Below are 22138 nucleotides of genomic sequence, written 5' to 3' on the forward strand. Positions count from 1 at the left end.
TTACAATCTAGTGCAGAGGTTCCCAACTCCAGTCCTCAAGGACCACTGAGTGCAGGTTTTAAGGCTATCCACTCATTAGCACAGGTAGCCCTATCATGTTGACTGAATCTCCTGTACTCGAGCAGGTGTATACTTAAACCCTGCACTGTTGGTGCTCCTTGAGGGCTGGAGTTGGAACCTCTGATCTAGCGGGAATAAGGGGCAATGTTGAAACAAAAGGTAAAGTGGCTGCCCAATGTGTGATGGTGTGCGCCTCAGGTTGTGATTATTCAAGGAGAATGAGCTCTCCGTTCTCAGGTTTTTCATCAACAGTTTAGAAATGGGTACCTGCCTCAAGTAGACCTTATGTGCGCAGATTAAATTCCAAGCTTTCCCTTTTGCTCCCAAACTGTACTCTTCTGCTGGACGCCATGACCATAAAATGGAATTTCTAATCTTAGTTTATATATTGCATCTAATTCCATTGATTCCCAGACTTCTCAAATCGATAAAGCAGGTCAAGTGCAATATTGGCCTAGGAGTTGAGATGGGTGAATTATTTTGACGAATTGGGTTCTGTAGAAGATCAGCCGGTTACTTGGGTCCACGGATTTCAGGGGATCAATCTCAAAAAGGGTGATTGGTGGTTTGCGGATTTTTTAAATTATTATTACTGATACTCTGCGGATTCTGCAACTTGTGGACGTATTTGTAGCGTTTGATGCTACAAATCCGTCCATGGGTTATATACAATGTGGTTTTTGATGAATCCATGTGGATTTAAACCATGCAAATTCTTTTGCATATTTTACATCAAAATGCATGTTGGGGATAACATCAGCGAAACAGATTTGGGCGGAATTCGCCCATCTCTTCCTAGTAGGTCATGGTTACCCAACTTACCAATTTGGAAAGATTTATTAAGTATTTGGCACACATGATGATAAGTGTGCTATTAAAAATTGTTGAGTAGCATAGGTAGAGGTTTTTCTTTGTATGGTTAGCTGATGGTTAAACCATTGCTGCTATTGACAGCCTTATTTAATAATTATATTGAAAATATAACAAAAGTGCTTTGTTTAAATAAATTAAATACATTTTATTTTAGGGATTCGGCAAAATAAGTTTACTTACAATGTGTATGTTGTACTTAAACTCATAGTGGGCCTCTGTATACATGTGCATAAAAGTTTGTTTTAAGACACTGTAACACTTTCTGCCCCAAGCTGCAAAATATGTAACAAGCTTTGTATTCAAGTTTCATACATTCGCAGCAAATTACTCAAATAGGTTTACGCCATTTCAAATTGGGCGGCATTATTTGAATCTGAACAAAGGGAGTACTGTATACATGATGCACAGAGGTAAAGCAATCCAAGCATGCCATTTTAACCCCGGATTGAAGCAGGGGGCCCCCAACACTGAAACCCATTAATTTCAGCTCTGGGCACCCCCTCCTTCCAGAGATATAGACCTTTTTGTAAAGGGTGCCTGTAGGTGCTGCGCATGGCTACAAGGATTTATGTAATGGCGGAGTTTCAAAACTTCTGTGGGCTAATAGGAAGCTGTGCCATCATCGGGTTCGGCTTCCTATTGGCCCGCGAGAAGTGGGAGCTTTAAACTTTGCAGAGATACCGGCACCCCCTTTTGGAGGTCTGTATCTCAGAAAACGGGATGTCCACAGAGCTGAAATGAATGGAGTTCAGTTCCGGAGACCCCCCCCCCTGCTTCAATCCCATGTAAAAAAATAAATAAAAAATAAGACAATACAACTGCTTGGATTGCTTCTTTACATTAGTAATTACAATATGTACCACATGTAACGTCTCCCAAACTCCTCATACTGTGTTTACACTCCCCATATTGAAAGCTTGCCCAACCTTTGAGAAAAGTACCTTGAATCATCCCAAGAAAATCACGCTCCTGTGACATTTTTTATCATTGATTTAACTTAGCATGGCAAGATAGTGATTTCCCCGAGTCACTAGGAGCTGAAACTTTATTATAAACGTGTCTCCATTTTTAAAGGCAGTGACTGTTGCAGTACTTTACTAGCACTGCACCATAATTAACAATAACATTCATAATTACAGTTAACAATAATGACAATTCAAAATAAGCTTTCCTATGTGTCATGGTCATCTATATTTTAATGCGATATACAAAATGCTGTGAAAGCCAGTTGTAAATAACAGTATATTCTGCCATAAGCAATTTCGAAACAAAGTCAGTTTGTTCTAGTCATAAATTACAGCAGCATTTATGCCGGGGGTGGGGGAGGGAGGCGGGGGTTCTCCAGAGCAGAACTGCAGCCAGAAGGACCTCCAGCTATCCGAGATGCATATCTCTGAAGGGCCTGCCGGTAGCAGCTCCAGCTCGGCATGCAATATGTTACGTTATCTAATGCAGGTCCTGTGTCACGCAGGCAAATAGGAATCCAAAACATCATCCCCTGTGGCTTCCTTTTAGCTCACATGATGTGGGTACATTTAAACTTGTATTCAGGGTTGCCACCTTCTATGGAAAGCTAACTTGGAGACTTTTTGCAATGACATTTTTTCCATTTTATTTGATTTTAAATATTTTTTTCTCTTGCCTTCTCCGGCAGCGGCATCTCCAAGGTCCAATCAACAGGGCTCCAATGTCAAATGGGGCAGCGTTGCCATGACATGCAGTGTCAAGTTGCCATGACAACAGGACGCCGTAAGGCTCTGAGGCGTCGCGTGATATCCCGTTGTTATGGCAATGCCATTTGATGTCGCGGAGTCATGTTGCGGGGACCCTGCAAGGGGAGATGCCAATGCTGCCGCTCTGCCCGAAGGTTGCACAGGTAAACCCTGAGATACGTGGCCGAAACCTGTAGTCTCCTGGTCAATCCCGGAGTGGTGGCAACCTTGCCTGTATTAGATAACAGCTGAAATGAATGTGGCTAAGCTCTAGAGACCAACTGCTCCCACTTAGGTGAGAAATATGTTTTTGTGTAATGCAAATGCTTCTTTAAGCCCATGGCAGGGCCAGCCACTTGTTGGCAAGAGTTCTTTCTCATATTATTAATCTTTATGGCCTCTATTCAATATGCAGTGAAGCTGGTTTCCTGAGCTGGAGAAATAAAATCGGGAACATTCAAATTAAGGGAACTAAAATCTTCTCCGAGAATAGGGGCCTGTGAGTTGGATACACCGCTAATTAAATCCAGAATCGGCAGTATAGACCAGTTTGAAAAAAGAACATTCTCTGTTGATGACAAACACATTTTAACAACATTCTCATATTTTTCCACGTAGTGCTAAAAATGTTCTGGCACGCCTTTGTTTCTGATTTACTGTAACTTGGTATTTGGTATGGTATTTTTGGGTAGGTCACAGATATGTTGTTTTGGTACATACTGTAAAATTCCCCGACCTTGAAGTGTTGTTTTTTTTATTGATTTATTTTTAACATATGTGCCTGCTATCGTGTGTGTGTATAGATTTTTTTTTAAACATATATATCACTGATATTTTTATAGAAAAGCAAATCCCGTGGATTTTATGTTTTTATTTTATTTACGTATTTACATTAAAAGTCATCATTACATTACAAAACTGATCATAGCCGTGTATTATGCAGAGAGGTCGGCACTCACATAACTCCTTGTAAAATTGGCTGGGTGCACCGATGCATACAATAATATACATTGTACAAAGTCAATTTTGTCAGCCACTCTCCGGAGCTTATAATAAAGTGAAAAAATGTATCTTCATCAACGTATGGGTCTATTCCTGAACCTTTCTCGAGATACACCAACCAGCTCTAGAGACCAACTGCTCCCACTTAGGTGAGAAATATGTTTTTGTGTAATGCAAATGCTTCTTTAAGCCCATGGCAGGGCCAGCCACTTGTTGGCAAGAGTTCTTTCTCATATTATTAATCTTTATGGCCTCTATTCAATATGCAGTGAAGCTGGTTTCCTGAGCTGGAGAAATAAAATCGGGAACATTCAAATTAAGGGAACTAAAATCTTCTCCGAGAATAGGGGCCTGTGAGTTGGATACACCGCTAATTAAATCCAGAATCGGCAGTATAGACCAGTTTGAAAAAAGAACATTCTCTGTTGATGACAAACACATTTTAACAACATTCTCATATTTTTCCACGTAGTGCTAAAAATGTTCTGGCACGCCTTTGTTTCTGATTTACTGTAACTTGGTATTTGGTATGGTATTTTTGGGTAGGTCACAGATATGTTGTTTTGGTACATACTGTAAAATTCCCCGACCTTGAAGTGTTGTTTTTTTTATTGATTTATTTTTAACATATGTGCCTGCTATCGTGTGTGTGTATAGATTTTTTTTTAAACATATATATCACTGATATTTTTATAGAAAAGCAAATCCCGTGGATTTTATGTTTTTATTTTATTTACGTATTTACATTAAAAGTCATCATTACATTACAAAACTGATCATAGCCGTGTATTATGCAGAGAGGTCGGCACTCACATAACTCCTTGTAAAATTGGCTGGGTGCACCGATGCATACAATAATATACATTGTACAAAGTCAATTTTGTCAGCCACTCTCCGGAGCTTATAATAAAGTGAAAAAATGTATCTTCATCAACGTATGGGTCTATTCCTGAACCTTTCTCGAGATACACCAGTGTTGGAGTGAGAGTCTTTTAAAGGCAGGCATGTCTAGAAAGGTTAAAAAAACAATCATACCGATAACCTATACATTCACGTATCTGTGCCTACACATACACCGTAGTACCCACCTATGGGGCTACTATGATCCCTAGACATCAAGGCAAATCATGTTGCAGCAGTCTATTCTTGAGCGATATATTGGCCCGTCTATACACCATTCTAGTGCCAACTTAGAATATACAGTACACCTGCCCCACCTTGGGATTTATAAGTTGTTCTTCTGTGTTATTTCCTTTACACGGCACGTAAAGACTTCGATGTACAGTACAACACCCAATGTGCGGCAGCCGATCTATTGTAGTTGTTTGTTTTATTTGTTTCAAATCTATTTTAATACTATTGCCGCCAGTATTCCCCTTTATTACCCCAGTGCATGGTATCATGTTGATATACTTTTGCTGTACACTGTACATACGCCACACTTTATTAATGAAGCAATCAGTTTATTTACAAGCCATCGCACATTCGGCTGTAGCACACTTTAATCCATTGACTCCCTCACTGTTGCTATGCACCCATACAGAGGTGGTCGGTTTCCAGCTGCCCGATCTCTTTTGTTTCAAGCTCGCCACGTACGTACGTGTGTGTCTCAACCCCGTTACAGCGCGATCCGCTAATAACGTATTCTGGTCATGGCTCCTGATTTAAAAACCTTTTTTTTTTCCCCCTAACATTCAATGGTTTATTGCTAACGGACACTCACTCACACACACTATAATTAAAATTAAAAAGAAATAAAATTTATAAATTATTTTAATTATAATGTAAAATTATTATATAAGATAATCATTTATAAATTATACCATATCATACAGGAATCAAACCCAGGACCTTTCATATGCCTGTACCAATTGTCTACCTGCAAGCCACAGAGTTTGTGTGATGTCACAGACTATAAAACTTAACATATAGTACACAGTGCAGTCCACTTTGCTGTAGCTGTTAAGTATATTTATAGAGTCTGTTTTATCATACCAATCCTGTGGCGTAGGGAATTGGTACTAGCATATGAAAGGTCCTGGGTTCGATTCCTGCATGTGTATTATATAAAATGACTGTTTAGTATCCATTGGAATTCAATTGAGTACAATCGTTGTCAACAATGGTCAATTTTTGCGATATGTCCAGCCCACTGGCATTTTAATAATGGAAATATATGTATAATTTTTTTTTTTTTTACTTGATAATGTAATTTAAATGTTATACAAATGTAGCCCCCTTTCCCTATGCCTAAGGGAAACTACACATGCTGCTATACCTGCTTGCTCACAGAAGGCCTAAGCCTCCACCGCTGGGAGCTTGGGGTGAGCTCTTTCTCCTTGCGTGCAGCGCCTCCACCTATGAGGGAGCCCAGTGTGGGCGGGATAACCCCTCGCAGGAACCAATACACCACAATGAATAATACACTCACACTTTATATAATTAGTCTTTACTGTACACACACTAACATATAATGACCACATATAATAACAGTACTTCTGTACCCACAGTGTACACCCTCTGGCCCTATACATGATGATTCCCCCAAATCATTGAGGGTGCATTGGCACCAATACCCCTGGTGTCCTTCCCAGCAAGTCTCCACCCAAGTTTGAGGTAGCGCTACCCCTGTGGACTCTTGGTGCACGTGTATACCTTCCTGGGCACTCCTGTACCCAGGTGCAGCTGTCGGATAAGGAACAGTCAGGTCCCATGCCGTGGGGCCTCTGACACCAATCCCCTCACTCCTTGAGGGTCCTGATCCTCCTCACGAGGTGAGCTCCAGGAGGAAGGTATCACCTGAATGTCTCGGGCCCTTTTGGCGTGGTCTCAGATCGCAGAGCACCGCGTTGCCGTCCAGTCACTGGTGCAACAGCACTACTATGCAATAAAGGGGAAGAGTCCCTATCTGGGGCCTTCCCTGCAACATTTCACTGGGGTGACTCAGGGCCTAGCTGGGGCCTAAGGGGCAAGCCTAGGCCTAGTCCAGGAGACACTGCTCCCTGGACACTACCTGCTGTCTTGCCGCCCTCCATCTGACTGCATGTGAAGGATATCCTCTCTCTCCCATCTCGCAGTCGCTCATTGGCTGGGGCAACCCCACGTAGGCAGTCCCTCCCTATGTACTCTGGAACATGTAGTGCCGCATGTGCGGCGCTACCCAAGATGGCCACCACACTCCTGTCTCTACGCATGCACACCTCGCTGTAATGCACATGCGCAACGCACAAAATGGCTGCCCCCACACTCCCGATCTGCGCGGAGCTCTGAAAGGCAATTCAGCAGTTCCCTCTCGCCGGCAGTAAGGAGGGGGACTCTGCTACATCAATATATTAAAGTATCATATGTCACTTCAGGTCCAATATTCTCCAAATGTGTATTACAGCATCTCGAATCATGACCAACATGGACCCTACTGTTGACCCATGCGCAAATTTCTATCAGTATGCCTGTGGAGGATGGCTTAAGAAAAACATCATGCCAGAAACTGCTTCTCGCTATAGTACCATTGACATCGTTAAAGACAGACTGACGGCAACTTTGAAAGGTGAGTGAAACTCTATTTTATAATTCAGGTCTTCTAAGTCTATAATACAGTACAAAAGAAATGTGATCCGCATCTTAAAACTGTATAATGTTGTACTGGGGGGCGCAAAAAATTCTAGGGAGGGTGCAGTGGTTACAGAGGCCCCGCGCTCTTCCCCGAGGCATTTAAATGCCGGGAGAGGCATGAGGCCTCTGTAAATCCCTTACCTGCCCTCTGCAGGCTGGGTCCTTGGATGGGGGGGAGGGGGCATGAGCACTGCAGCTGCCAGGCAAGGGGGCACCGCTCAGGAACTTTGGCCACCTCTGACGTAGTAGACATTATTATAGTTCTCAGTGCCAGTGCACATGCGGTTGCAGAGAGTAAATGCAAAGAAATGGCTGCACCCTATATTATTTATGGTGTTTTTTTTCATTTTCATTTGTACTATCACTTTTGGTGTGTATAACCAGTTGTCAAAATGTCTTAAAAATAATGTTATTGTGCCATTTAATGAGCATTGTAACATAGCTTTTTGGACACTTTTTTTTAACCTGGATTAATAATAATAATAATAGCATGTTCTTGTATAGCGCTGCTAGTTGTACGTAGCGCTTTAGAGACATTTTGCAGACACAGGTCCCTGCCCCGTGGAGCTTACAATCAAAGGAGATAAAGTGACTTGCCCAAGGTCACAAGGAGCCGACACCAGGAATTGAACCAGGTCAGTGTCGCTACTCACTGAACTGCTCCTTCTCCATAATGCATGCACTATAGAGAAGCAATAGGGTGAAGGTCCTTCTAAAACGAATCAATTTTCTTTCCAAGGAAAGTGGACCATTATGTGTGTAAAAAGTGGTAGTACCTTTTTACCCACTACTAATGCTGCACTTCAGACAAACCCCATCTATACAATGAATTAGAATGCAATGTAATCACAGCTAGCTGGTTTGTTAACAAAATCTGGGCATTGTCCAAATACTGTATGTTTCGGACAAGATCTCATTCTTCACTGCATCCACTTTTTTTTTTTTTTAAGCTTTCCTTCAGTTTTTGTTACTCACTCCAATCTTAACTGTACTCAGACTTTTCTCATTGTATTTAATGCTCAGCAGCAGATCACTGCTGGCAGAGATGCTATCTCCCAATTCCACCGTATGTTACATTATAGAGTATTATTAATTATTAAATAATACAAACAAGTTTCTTCTTCTTCTTCTCTTTTATTTATTTATTTTTTATAAATATACCACCCGCATTTGGAAGTGTGCAGTATTCACCGGAGATGATTTGATTAATTTGTGCTCATATTCAGCATGCTGTAAACCTGCATCCCAGTGCTGGAGACAAGTTCCACTCCCTTTTAAATAAATTCTTACCCAGCATCACGGCACAATGAAAGTACTGTAACATTTTACACGCATTAACCCTGGCTGCCGACAGGAGTTCTGTCCCGGGCCCAGTGTGTTTAGGGGCTCAGCCCCCTGTCGGCACTTTCATTGAGATGTAGCAGGAAGATCAGAGGGAAATCCCTTCCTCTGCAGAGCCTTCATAGGTGGGCGGGGCCTGGGTCAGGGGGCGGGGCCTGGGTCAGGGGGCAGGGTCAGGGGGCAGGGCCTGGGTCAGGGGGCAGGGCCTCGAGGACGGCAGCGCATGGCAGAAGCTGCAGCCTGAGAGAAAGCTGGGAAAGGTGAGAGTGAGGGGTTAAATTAGGGGGAGATGCAAACAGACGTGAAAGGGACGAAGAAAAGGAGGGAGGAAGAAAAACAGAAGGAGAAAATAAAGTATGAGAGAGGGAGGGAGAGAGAATATTAAATAAATAAATAAAGAGAATGACGTGTGGAAAAAGATATGATGCGGAAGTAATACAAATACCTGAGGCTGAGTCCATACTGTGGCAGACGGCGCGGACGCGTCCGCACGCTGAGCGAACAGACTGCCTTAAGGCAGTGTTCGTGTACATGCAGAGCGCGGAGTCAGGAGGGGGCGCGCGATGCCCGAGAAATCAGTTAAAACTGATTTTTCGCGCGATAGGGCGGTCACGTGAGCGATTCGCCCAATGAGGGCGAACCAGCTACGTGACGTCATTGGCACGCCCACGGACGGCCAGGGAAAGCACCCGCTTTCCCTCAGTCGACGCGCACCTCCGAACGGGAGAAATGTCTATGGACGCAGCCTGAGGGAGAAGAGAAAAATATGCTGGGTGAGAGGAACAGGCGAGGACAGGGTAGGGGGACAGGACAGGCTGGGCGAGGGAAGAGGAGAAATGCTGCGGGAGAGGATAGAAAATTGAATGCTTGGCCGAGCTCATACCCTCCGCTTGCTTGCGAAAGTGCAAGCTTTTGCTGCAGTAGCACAAGCGATCTGTGCTTATAGTGTTGGGGGTGTGGCCATGACGTCACAGAGCTCGCTCACGTGACGTGGCCACCGCTTGAAAATAAACATTTCTTGTCTTTTCAAAGCGCGTTCGCTCTGTGTGTGTGTGTATGTGTGTGCACTAGGAGCGGCCTCAAGGGATCCTGCACTTTGTGCTTGGCGCGTGCACCTGCCGTCGCACATAATATGAGCTCAGTCTTAAAGAATATTGAATGAAGGGGAAAAATAGGAGTCAAGGAGGAAGAGAGACATTGGTAGAAAAACAGATGAGTGTGAAACTAAATTAAAGGACACGTTAGGGGAAGGAAAGTAGAATAAGACATTGGAAGAAGGAAAGAAATGAAAGACATGCTGGAGGGGGGATAGGAGAGAGGCGTGCGTGCGCCGATTGAAACTAGCAATCCGTTGGCAGAAGGGATTTTGAATGGCAAATTCTGAAATATCCATGAAACAGATTTCTACTGGTTCACCCATATCCAATGTTGAGCACTGTGTAAGCAAAACATTAGGTAGCTGTCATAAATTCTCAACATCTGACCCTACAGATGCAGACTTATGACAGCTATCTAATGTTTTGCTTACACAGTACCCCAAAAATCGAAAAGAAGGCTGAGCACAGCAAAGGCAAATAGGGCTAGTGGCTAGTAAAAATAAAACTATTTCTTGTGCATAATAGCAAAGTGTAACAAAAGGGTCCTCTGACGCGTTGCTTACCTGGTCGGCGCTTTATCAAAGAGTGACTAATGTTCTAAAAAAAAAAACTCCCCTTAAATAACCCTATCCTTGCTGAGGTAGATTTGCGCCAATGCACACCGGCGGGTCAGGTAATGAAAGATCTGGTGGGTGGCTACGGAAGATTCGGAGGTACAAATCACCGGAACAGCAGAGATGACTAAAGTGCGAGTATACAATGTAAATAAAACTAAACAAACTAAAACAAACACTCTAGACTGCTACTTGGGAATATTTATTTAGTTTATTTATTTATAAAATATTTTACTAGGAAGTAATACATTGAGAGTTACCTCTCGTTTTCAAGTATGTCCTGGGCACAGAGTAAGACAAATAATACATGGTTACAAATACAGTTACATAAATGAACAGGGTATACATTATATACAAGACATTGCGTGCACAGTTAAAGAAAATATATATTATGGGCGTATGAAACAGTTACAGACCAGATTAAAATGTGAGACAGCCTTAGATTTGAAAGAACTTAAACTGGTGGTGGATGTGAGAGTCTCTGGTAGATTGTTCCAGTTTTGGGGTGCACGGTAGGAGAAGGAGGAACGGCCGGATACTTTGTTGAGCCTTGGGACCATGAACAGTCTTTTGGAGTCTGATCTCAGGTGATAAGTGCTGCAAGTGGTAGGGGTGAGACGCTTGTTCAGATAGCTGGGTAGCTTGCCCATGAAGAATTTAAAGGCAAGACAGGAAAGGTGAACTTTGCGCCTAGACTCGAGTGATGACCAATCTAGTTCTTTGAGGATTTCGCAGTGATGTGTGTTGTAGTTGCATTGGAGAACAAAACGACAAATTGAATTGTAGAGGGTGTCAAGTTTGCTAAGGTGGGTTTGAGGTGCCGAGCCATATACTATGTCTCCATAGTCAATAATTGGCATTAGCATCTGTTGTGCGATACGCTTTCTGACCAGGAGACTTAGGGAGAATTTGTTCCTGTAAAGTACCCCTAGTTTGGCATACAGTAGGTCTTGGTTGTCAGGGTATCAATGTGCATTCCGAATGTTAAGTGGAAGTCAAACCATAAGCCCAGGTATTTAAAACTAGTGACGGGGGTTAGGGTGGTGTTGGCGTTGGTTCTAATCAAGAGCTCAGTCGCTGGAAGCTTTAAAAATTTAGTCTTGGTCCCAAATACCATTGTTACAGTCTTATCAGTGTTTAAAAACGGTTTGTTTTGGGAAATCCAGTTTTCGAGTCTCAAAAAGTCAGACTGAAGTATGTGTTGAAGGTCAGAGAGGCTATGGCTGTGTGCATATAGGATTGTGTCGTCTGCATACATGTGTATTGAGGCTTCTTTACACGCTGTGGGAAGATCATTAATGAACACTGAGAAGAGTAGGGGCCCCAGAACAGAGCCTTGCGGGACACCACAGGTGATATCCAGGGGGTTGGAGTTAGAGCCTGAGATGGACACATGTTGGGATCTTCCTGATAGGTAGGACTGAAACCAGTTTAAACCATGCTTTGGAGTTTGTTAAGCAGGATAGCATGATCAACTGTGTCAAAAGCTTTTGCAAAATCTAGGAATACTGCACCAGTGAGTTGTCCCCGTTCCATTCCAGACTGGATTTCATTGCAAACTTTTAGCAGGGTAGTTACGGTGGAGTGTTTGGGACGAAAGCCAGATTGGAATTGGCTAGGGAAATTTGTCTTGGTATAGTAATCGCTTAATTGGGAGTGGACACATTTTTCCATGACTTTGGATAGAATTGGGAGAAGTGAGATTGGCCTGTAGTTTGAGACAGTGGTTTTTGTCCCCACATTTGAAGATTGGGACAACTTTGGCAGTTTTCCAGGTCTTAGGGATATGTCCTGCAGACAGGATAGAGTTGACTATGGAAGCAATTGGTTTGGCAATGGCTGGGGCACCAAGTCGTAGGAACCTAGGTTGTAATAAGTCAGGTCCGCATTGGCTGCTTAGTTTTAGTTTGAGGAGTGCTTGTGTAATCTCCTCTTCAGATACTGGGCCAAATTGAAAATTGTGGGCAGTGTTGGGAGTGGGTGGGGCTATGTGTGTACTCCCAGGATGAGATTCAGGTTTGTGGTTTGGGCTGCGTTCGCTAATAAGTTAGTGGCACACCCCACAAAGTAATCATTGAATGCATTTGCAATGTCAGTGCGGTTTGTCAGAGTAATATCCCCCTTAGTGATATTACTTGGTTGTTGATGGTTAAGAGGCTGGAATATATTGTTGATAACCTTCCAGAAGTTAGCTGGGTTTGATGTATTTTGGTGGAGATTGTCAGAGTAATATTGTGCTTTGTTTGCCTTGTGCACATATTCCGCATGCATCTGTAGTGATTGAGATCCTTGGTAGTGCCAGTTACTTTGTAGCTTTTCCACAAGGTATCCCTGAGCTGGTAGAGTGCAATAAGGTCAGTTGTAACCCATGGAAGGTGGGCCCCCCTTACCCTTATTTTGCGTAGTGGAGCATGGGTATCGCAGAGTTTTAAGAACTCTGATTGGAAATAGTCGAGTGCAGAATCAGGGTCGGGAATTAAATCGATTCTGTGCCATGGGCAGTTGGTAAGGTCATCCAGAAACTGTTGTGGGTTAAAGGTTTAAATGTTCTAGTGAGGAGAACTTTAGGGCTTGAATGGGGCGGTTTAATTTTCCTTACACAGTACACTATTGCATGGTCACTGAAAATTTCAGGAAGGATGCCAGAGGATTGGATTCTGCTGGGGTTTGAGGAGAGAATCCAGTCTAGCAAGGAATGGTTATGCTATTTCAGGTTTGTCCGTGTGGGTTGGGAAATGAGTTGTGATAGGTTAAGTGACTTGAGTTGTATCTGGATTTTGTGGTTTTTAGGGTCAAGCCAATTGATGTTGAAATCCCCAAGAACTAGCAGCTCACTCTTCTCATTCAGAGAGGAAATGGAGCCAAGAAATTGGGTGATATCAGTCAGGGATTGTAGAGGGGATTTAGGGGGGCGGTAGATGTCAGCGAGCAAGATGGGCTTAGAAAAGGGGAGGCAGATTTTGCCAACTAGAATTTCAAAAGAGGGTGGGCTTGGGGGGCAATTTACCAGTGTATATTGTAATGTGTCTGCAATATAAAATAACACCCCTCCTCCTCTCTTTGACCCATCTCTCCTAAAAATCGAGTATCCCTGAATGGCGATATTTGCATCAGGGGTTTTAGGGGTTAGCCATGTTTCTGTAAGAAGGATGGCTTTGGGTTTATGCATAAGGCACCATGCCCTTAGTTCGTCCACCTTTTGATATTCAAACATACCAAGAGAAATCAATAGTACAAGCAGGAGGGTAATTCTTTTAAAACAGGACTTGCAGATGATCAGGGACATACCAAAAGACATCAATAGTACAAGCCAGGAGGGTAATTCTTTTAAAACAGGACTTGCAGATGATCAGGGACATACCAAGAGAAATCAATAGTACAAGCCAGGAGGGTAATTCTTTTAAACCAGGACTTGCAGATGATCAGGGACATACCTGTGAAGAGAATGCAATTAGATCCATGTCATATCAGCTGAGGTTATTTGTAATATGCCAAACCGCAGTTGCTTAACATCTACAACATGGCAATATAGTATCCAAATAATGTGATAAAAAGACTTGCAACAAAGCAGGTATACAGTAGTGTATATAGATATATAACACTTTTTTAACATATAGAAGCAATCTACTGAAAAAATAATGACATCTCAATATAAACAACTAAACATTAGAACATATAAGTGACTACCAAACATAAACAAGAAAACTGTGAATTAAAATAATATATCCAATCTCAATTACTAATATAAGCACCTAAAAAATGAAAATATAAATAGGTATGGTATTCTATTTGTTTATAAAATAATCATTACATTGAGTGTAAATATACATAGAATACAGATACAAAAAATACTATTACTGGAAAAAATATATAATAAATTCTAATTCAGCAATGTAAAGGATAATTTAATAACAATCTAAAATGAATAAACTATATTATAATAAATAAATAACTCTACTCAATAAATAATCACGATGACAAGATGTTTAATTTTTCGAAAAAGAAGAAAAAATATATATCCTATACTCATATACCCACCCCAAGGGGGAGGAATAGCCTAAAAGCAATGTGCCGAGCATAGGACTTAACCCATTCACAAAAAGTTATGTGTCATACAAAGATCTGTATATGTATCAATAAAATGCCTGCAACACATCTTAAACGGTAGTGTTTTTTTTTCTTTTCATTTTTTAGTGTTTAATGCATGATCTAATATGATATATACTGTAATAATGGCTGTATTAAGTATGGTGTACAATAATGTTTATCCACTCATCTCTACAATAATTATTAATAAATAACTTTTAATAGTGTACAAAGAAATTAAATGAAGGAAAGACACTATAAATAACGCACATTATTTTTTAAAGTAAAAAAAAATAGTTATGTACATTATAGAAATAATTGCTTTAGGTAACTCACATGAGTAATGCGTCTTTCACGCATGCATTAATTCAAAGGTGCGCAAATTTTCTTGCTGCGCCCCCCTGCCTGTTCTCCGATGTCGTGCTCCTCCCCTCCCCACCCCCTTACCTTGGGTCGTTTGATGTCTCGTGACCCGCGGCGGCATTTTATGCCACGTTGCCATGGTCATGTGTCCTGAAGCCAGCTGAATCTCGGTAAGTAGAGGTTGCAGAGGCCTCGCGCGGTCCCACGGCATTTAATTTAATTGCCTTGCGGAAGAGCGCTGGACCTCTGCAACGCCTGCCCCGCCCTCACCCCCCCCACCCCCCAAAAAAAACACGTGCCCCCCAGTTTGCGCACCCCTGCATTAATTAAGCAGCTTCAGTTTTGACAATGTGCATCGTATTGGTTAACGAATCTCATCACCATGAAAATCCTTGTTATCAACACTACTCCTTTTATGAACGTACGTCATTTTTGCATCTCATTAGCTTTACAGTTACCCATTAAACAGAAGAAAAATAATGTCCCAGGAACATACATATAAATAATAATAATAATAATATATAATAATAATCATCTCCTCATCACATTTTAAGTTATGGTTAGTAAAAAAGGCAACAAGAAACCTCCACCATATAGTATACTATATGGTGGAGGCTCCTTGTTGCCTTTTTCACCCACCATAACTTAAAATGTGATGGTAAATCCTCCAGCCTTGACAATTGCAAAGCCAATACTACTAACCTCACACTGATGAGACCCATTAAGGTTGAAACATGTCTGTGAGTGGTTTCTCTGGCTTTGCATCTGATTCCAATGCTATGCTTAAAAGTTGTGTTAACAGCGAGCATTAGCTTATAAGGGTTCCATGTGAAAATGGATTTCGGGCAAACGGTGACACGGTGTGCTCATTTGCATGTAATTTCCAAGAATCCCTTGCTGCAGTGGAAGCACTATGCTAGGTGTTAATGGTGAAAGGCAGGATTGCAGACCTGTCTAAGACATGTGAATGTGCTCACAAGTAATCTTTTTATTTGATATAGATATAGATATATCTATACTGGCTTCACTATAGCCACCACCAGTCTAAGTTCTTTCAAAACTAACGCTCTCACATTTTAATCTGGTCTGTAACTGTTATTTACGCATATAATATATATTATCTCTAACTGTGCATGCAATGTCTTATATATAATGTATACCCTGTCCACTTATGTGACTATATGCAGCTGGACCCGTTATAAAGCGGTCCCTGGGGTCCACGGAATGAGATCGCGTTATAACCGGGATCGCGCACATTTCGCCGCTCGAGGACTTATCGGCATCTGCATTTCCCTCCTCTCTGCGGCTCTCTCCTCTACCTCCTCTACACTTCTCGAGCGCAGAGGAGGGTCACATGACACACACATCCCCCTACACCACGTGGAATTTTTTTTTTCTTTTAAACATTCAATACTTTATGCAGAGAGGAGAGAAATGCAGAGGCCAGTAAGTCCTCGCCCGGCGGGAGCCACGTTTAGTCTGCGTTATAAGCGGGTCCGCGTTGTAGCGGATCGCGTTGTAACGGGGTTGAGCTGTATTTGTAACCATGTATTATTTGTCATCATAACACTGTGCCCAGGACACACTTGAAAACGAGAGGTAACTCTCAATGTATTACTTCCCGGTAAAACATTTTATAAATAAACTATAAGATCAGGCGTTATAACTTCCAGATCCACTCATGTTTTTTGTTTTGAAACCATAAAAAGTATAGCGTAGTTTTGTTGTATTGAAACTATCATGACTAGTTTTAGAGGAGCAACTACTCTATTTATGCTTCATTTATGATATAGCATAGCAGTATAATCAACCAATATACACTTTTCCAGGACTAAAATAATGTTTACACTAAAGCAGGAGTGGCCAACTCCAGTCCTCAAGGGCCACCAACAGGTCAGGTTTTAAGGATATCCCTGATTCAGCACAAGTGGCTCAATCGAGCCACTGATTGAGCCGCCTGTGCTGTAGCAGGGATATATTTTAAACCTGTCCTGTTGGTAGCCCTTGAGGACTGGAGTTGACCGCCCCCTGCACTAATGCAGCACAGGATTCACATTCTGATGCATTTCTCTCCCTCTTCAATATGATGGTTTCTCTTTCAGACTCCTTGGGAAGGCAGAATGACAGTGACATTACTGCAGTTAAAAAAGTTAAAACGTTTTACAGATCCTGCCTGGATGACGGTAGGTTTTAAATGATGAATTGTGGTATTATTGACTTGAACGTTGTTTTCATGATTCGTTTATCCCATGATTGATTAGTACTAGTAACGTTTTCATTATTTAAGATACAAAGAACCGCAGAAAAGGGCAACCCTTAATCCGTACCTTGCCTGACATTTTTGAGTGGCCGGTGGCTGTGGATAACTGGGACGGAACATATGGTAAGCTGATGGCTCTCATGTGATACAGTTTAATATAGTAATAAAGATATAGATTATTCATATAGCCATGTTGGTTATAGCATGTGCAAAAAGCTAATTGAATAGGCTTAACGTCCCCTATTTAGTAGAATACCCAAAAACGTATATACTTTCTGAAACACTCCTCAATACCAGGGGTGCTCATCTTCAGAAATCAAGGACCTCCAACAGGTCAGGTTTTCAGGATGCTCCAGCACAGGTGGCTCAATCAGTCCCTGCTTCAGCACAGGTGGTTGAATCAAGGACTCGGTCTTCGACTGAGCCTCTGATTTGAGCCACCTGTGTGCTAAGGCTGGGATATTCTGAAAACCTGACCTATTGGGGGGCGGGGAAGGGGGTGGTTTGAGGACTGGAGCTGAGCACCTGTTATCTATACGACACATCGAGCGATACCTGCGGGCTACAGAAAGCTAGATAAAACACCCACATATGATAATTTCCTGTGTGTCTTCATATGTACCTCTACGTGTTGTATAGAGTAGGGGAGTGTTTTGGAAATGCTAAATATGTAAAGACTGGATGAGGCTCAGAAAAAAAACTTAGTGTTTGTATGTGTGCACTGCAGCAAATAAAAATATAACTTGTGAGCACATACTGTACACGTCTCAGACAGGTCTGCAACCCGGCTTTTCACCATTATATCTTTGCATACAATGCATCCACTGCAGCTAGGGATTCTGGGAAATGACATGCAAATGAGCACAGTGTCACCTTTTTTGCTTCAAATCCATTTTTAACATGGACCCCTATAACTAGAAATGAGCAAATACGTTTCTCGGATTTTCGCTGATGAAACCAAATCTGTTTTGCGTTGTAAAATCTGCATATGGATTTGGGCAGTTTCAATCCGCACGGACAAATCAAAAATCGCCGTTGGATACAACCCGTGGACGGATTTATAGGGGCCTATTCTATAAGCTTCGATAACCCCCTTATCGAGGCCTTTTCGGACAAAATGCCTACTGCTATTCAGTAAGCCTCGATAAGTGGGCGATAAAGGCATGAATCGTCAATTTTTTTGCTGCCGTTCAAAACAGATCGCCGGGTGAGCGTCGATAAGCCTCTTATCGGTAGGTTTTGAAACGCGTGCAATTCTTGTAGCCTCGATTTTTAGTTTATCGAGGCTAATCACGTCTCTAGAATGGTGATTTTCTCCCAAAATTCTCACACCAGTAAAAGTTGGTGTGAGGCTGGGGAGAAGCTGCAGCGAGAGAGGACTTAGGGGGGAAAAAAATGCTTTTTTTCCTGCATCGGATTGATGCCGGGAGTCTCCAGAGCTGATACCCATTAATATCAGCTTTGGAGACCCCCGGCATGAATCCCATACAATAAAAATGCATTTACAGGCAACTTCATTACCTTTAGAGGCTAGCTGTTAAGGTAATTAAACTTTTTATAATAAAAAAAAATTATACTAGTGTACGTGAGCAGGGGGTCTCCGGAGCAGAAGGGAGTTGATTTGAGGTCTGGAGACCCCCTGCTTCCGAGATACAGGCCCCGTTATGGGGTGCCGATATCTCCTATGCATTTTATTCCCACTGTCAAGTGACGCGAGACAATTAAATGCATTGGGGATACCGGCACCCCATAACGGGACCTGTATCTCAGGAAGCAGGGGCTGTATCTTGGGACCTGAAATCAACGCGGTTCTGCTCCGGAGACCCCCTGCTCATGTACACTAGCTTATTAAAAGCCTGCAATCGCTGGCGGGATGTGCGCAGGGAGAGTCGGCAATCTCTCTCTCTCTCTGTGCAGCTCTCTATGCATCTGGGACAAATCGTCAGGTGAGCCCTATTGAGAGAGGCCCACATCACGCTGCTGGCTACTCGCCGGTTTTGGGAATTTTACTATCACCGGTAATTGAGGCTTTCTGAATACCATGATCGCAACGCTCCAAAAACTGGCGGCGTAACCGGCCCAGCGTTTTGTTTTTTAATGAAGCCTTCTAGAGTAGGCCCCATAGAATCTAACCCGTGGATTCAGCAATCCATTGGCGGATTCTTAACAATCCGCCACCATATTGCCGAATCCGCGGATCGGTTTCTACAAATGCGTCCACATGTTGCGGAAATCCGCAGTGGTTATAATAATTATATAATATATATAATATATATTGGTGGTTATAATAATTTAAAAAAATTAAAATTCCCAGAACGTGAATCGCCCTTTTTCAGTTTGATGCTCTGATATCTGCGGACCAAAGGAACCAGCCAATCCGCTGCAGATCCAAGTCCGCCCCAAACGTTCGCCCATCTCTACCTGTAAACTTATTGCTAACGTATTAGACAGCTTTTCAGCACTGCGTGGGTTAATAAGTGGATAGCCAGTAAACCTACAGTACTCAGACAGCTGTTTTGAATGTGCACTGAATTCTAAGGGAAGTTACCTAAATCAATCTACATTTATATGCTCATTTAATTTAGGAGAACATTTTGAAATGTTTTACCAACCTTTATCAGAGTATAAATTCTTTTTAATGTGCTTCCCTAACCTAGATCAATATTGCATACTCCCTTTTCTAGGAAGAAAAATGCAACAAAGACGCCAATAATATATCCAAAATACTCATTTTCTGTAAATAAATACAGCGATTAAAAGGCTATTCAGAAGAAAGGAAAAACACAAATATTTGTGTAAAAAGGATAATGTGTAATGGTACTGCAGTGATGCATCCAAGCAATTTTGAAGCCTTCTTCTTGATAACAGTTCATTCATTTAATGGTCCAGAGAGACTCTTTTTTTTTTTTTAACATCTAAGTAGCCCAATACATTATTATTTCTGACCAACACTTGTTTAACAGATTATTACACCATTTGTTAAAAAGAACGGTCTCAAATTCCTATTTCGTACTAAGGATACTCGGACATAGCATTGAGGTCATTTGTACTTTTGATTTGACTTGCATTTTAACAACCCAGTTTCCTCTGCATATTTTATAGTTTGTATTGAGAATCGGACACAAAAACACAATTTTATGTATGTTTTTAAGAGTGTCTTCGCCAAAATATGGTTTGGTGGACACTTTAACCTCTTTGCTGCCAATGGCTATGCATTAGAGGTCTACTTGGCAGTGATGGGGTTAATATTTATCATAATGAAAACACAACACTATGATGGCGTATTTCAATTAAGGAGTTCACATAACCAAGGTCTAAACTATTTTTCAGGTTCTACATGGTCCGCTGAAAAATCCATTTCACATTTAAATGCAAAGTACGGCGTATATCAGCTTATTAAAGTTTATGTGGCTGGAGATGACCGGGATTCCAGTTCACGCATTGTTCATGTAAGTTGTGGTTTCTCCAGGAACTAAATGAAAGAGACACATTATCAAAACAATATCAAGTTTGATGCAATAGGAATCACCATGGCATAGGCTTAAAATATCCACATTTCTACACATCTGGTCACTTTAAATATCACAGCCGTTAAAAAGCCAGTAATATAGGCACAAATCAGAAACGTGTGTAGTGAAAACTACTTCAAAGGAAGGAGATCGTGGGCACATGTAAGGGAAATAGATCTTTCTCCTTCACATTTCACAAAGAAAAGAGCTTGTTTCTTACTGTAGCTCGTTTTTCTTTCCTATACAGTAAGTCCCACAAGTATAACATTACCAGTTGATTCAGAAATTGACCACACTGCCATAGATATGACATATAACATGACATGTATTACTACTGTGAAGCGCTACAGTATGTACACTAATGGCGCTATATAAATAAAGACATACAATACAATACAACTTCACATCCGATTGATCGTTTGACTGTTTTTGCTTTGTTTTAAAGATTGACCAACCGGACCTCGCACTTCCATCACGTGACTATTATGCATGTACTGGTGTTTATGAACAGGTATGGGGTTGTTTACGGAAAAGTCCTGAAAGTTCCACATGGGGGTGGGAATGGTGTACAGTCCCACACACTACGGCCTAGAGTCATAGCCAATTGTGTTTATTAACCTATTCTCTAAAGCAGGGGAGCGCACACTTTTCCCCTTGTGCCCCCCTGATGGCTCTCCACCCCTCCCCCCTCCCCCCCAAAGTCTTAATATTTGCACATATGGATGTTATTGTTTTTGGATTTTGAATAGAAAAGTCTGGAAACGGATTTCAACTGGTTAGCTCAATCTGTAGCTAACCGTGGCTGTGACTTTTAGGGGAGGATTCATACCAATATTGCGTCTTTAATTTTGAAAACACTCTTCCTTTTTCCCCATAGATATGTACAGCATATGTGGAAAGCATGGTTTCTTTGGCTGTACTTATCCGAAAGGAGAGGAATCTCACCGTTAATGAAGGCCAAATTAGAGACGAAATGAAACAAGTTTTGGAACTGGAGAAAGAAATTGCCAATGTAAACAAGATATAGCCATATGGCATACTGTACACAAATATAATATTCAACGGTTAACATTATGACAGCAATGCAAATTCAAGCATGCAAAATCATTATTTTTTTCATAAGTTATTCTTTATATGTGTGGTTGTGGGTGTGCTACCAGCATATTATCCTCCCAGTTGGATAACCAATTTAATGTGGAACAGGTTGTCTAGAAAGAACTGCGTGTTGATACAGTAGCACGTCTTGAACGGGCTTAGAGGGATTAACTATACATTGCAAAGTAAGCAGACATGTTGCGATTGACAGGAACATACTACATACTGTAGTCACGGCATTAGTGAGGATAAGGAGTCCTAGAGTCAGAGATTATCACCATAGTAGGTTCTGCAGGCTAATGTCACAGTAGTAGGATCAGTGTCACAAGGTTATAATCATCAAGGGTAAATCATTGACATACTGTAATCATTCAGTCAATGTGGTGTATGATGGCCTCTTCTTAATTGCAGCTAATGAGTGGAGAGTATCAGGGATAGCCAGTGATTAGTGCTGAGCCCAATACACAAGTTGATATTTTCAGTTCAATTATAGCTATTAAGCAGTCCAGAGAAA

At 41.7% G+C, this 22138-nt stretch overlaps 1 protein-coding gene across 4 annotated transcripts in view; it reads left to right on the top strand.

Moving 5' to 3' along the window:
* The window catches only part of MME (membrane metalloendopeptidase), a 65389-nt gene that overhangs the window by 19284 nt on the left and 23967 nt on the right, over positions 1-22138 (top strand). For all 4 annotated transcript variants that reach the window (XM_075570511.1, XM_075570512.1, XM_075570513.1 and 1 more), the window contains 6 exons: positions 7033-7194; positions 16863-16943; positions 17048-17143; positions 20351-20469; positions 20975-21040; positions 21407-21541. In XM_075570511.1, coding sequence (XP_075426626.1) covers positions 7033-7194; positions 16863-16943; positions 17048-17143; positions 20351-20469; positions 20975-21040; positions 21407-21541 — 659 coding nt within the window. The remainder of the gene's footprint in view (positions 1-7032; positions 7195-16862; positions 16944-17047; positions 17144-20350; positions 20470-20974; positions 21041-21406; positions 21542-22138) is intronic.

Source organism: Ascaphus truei, chromosome 14 (genome assembly GCF_040206685.1).
Source record: "Ascaphus truei isolate aAscTru1 chromosome 14, aAscTru1.hap1, whole genome shotgun sequence".
In the NCBI taxonomy this organism is placed as follows: domain Eukaryota; kingdom Metazoa; phylum Chordata; class Amphibia; order Anura; family Ascaphidae; genus Ascaphus; species Ascaphus truei.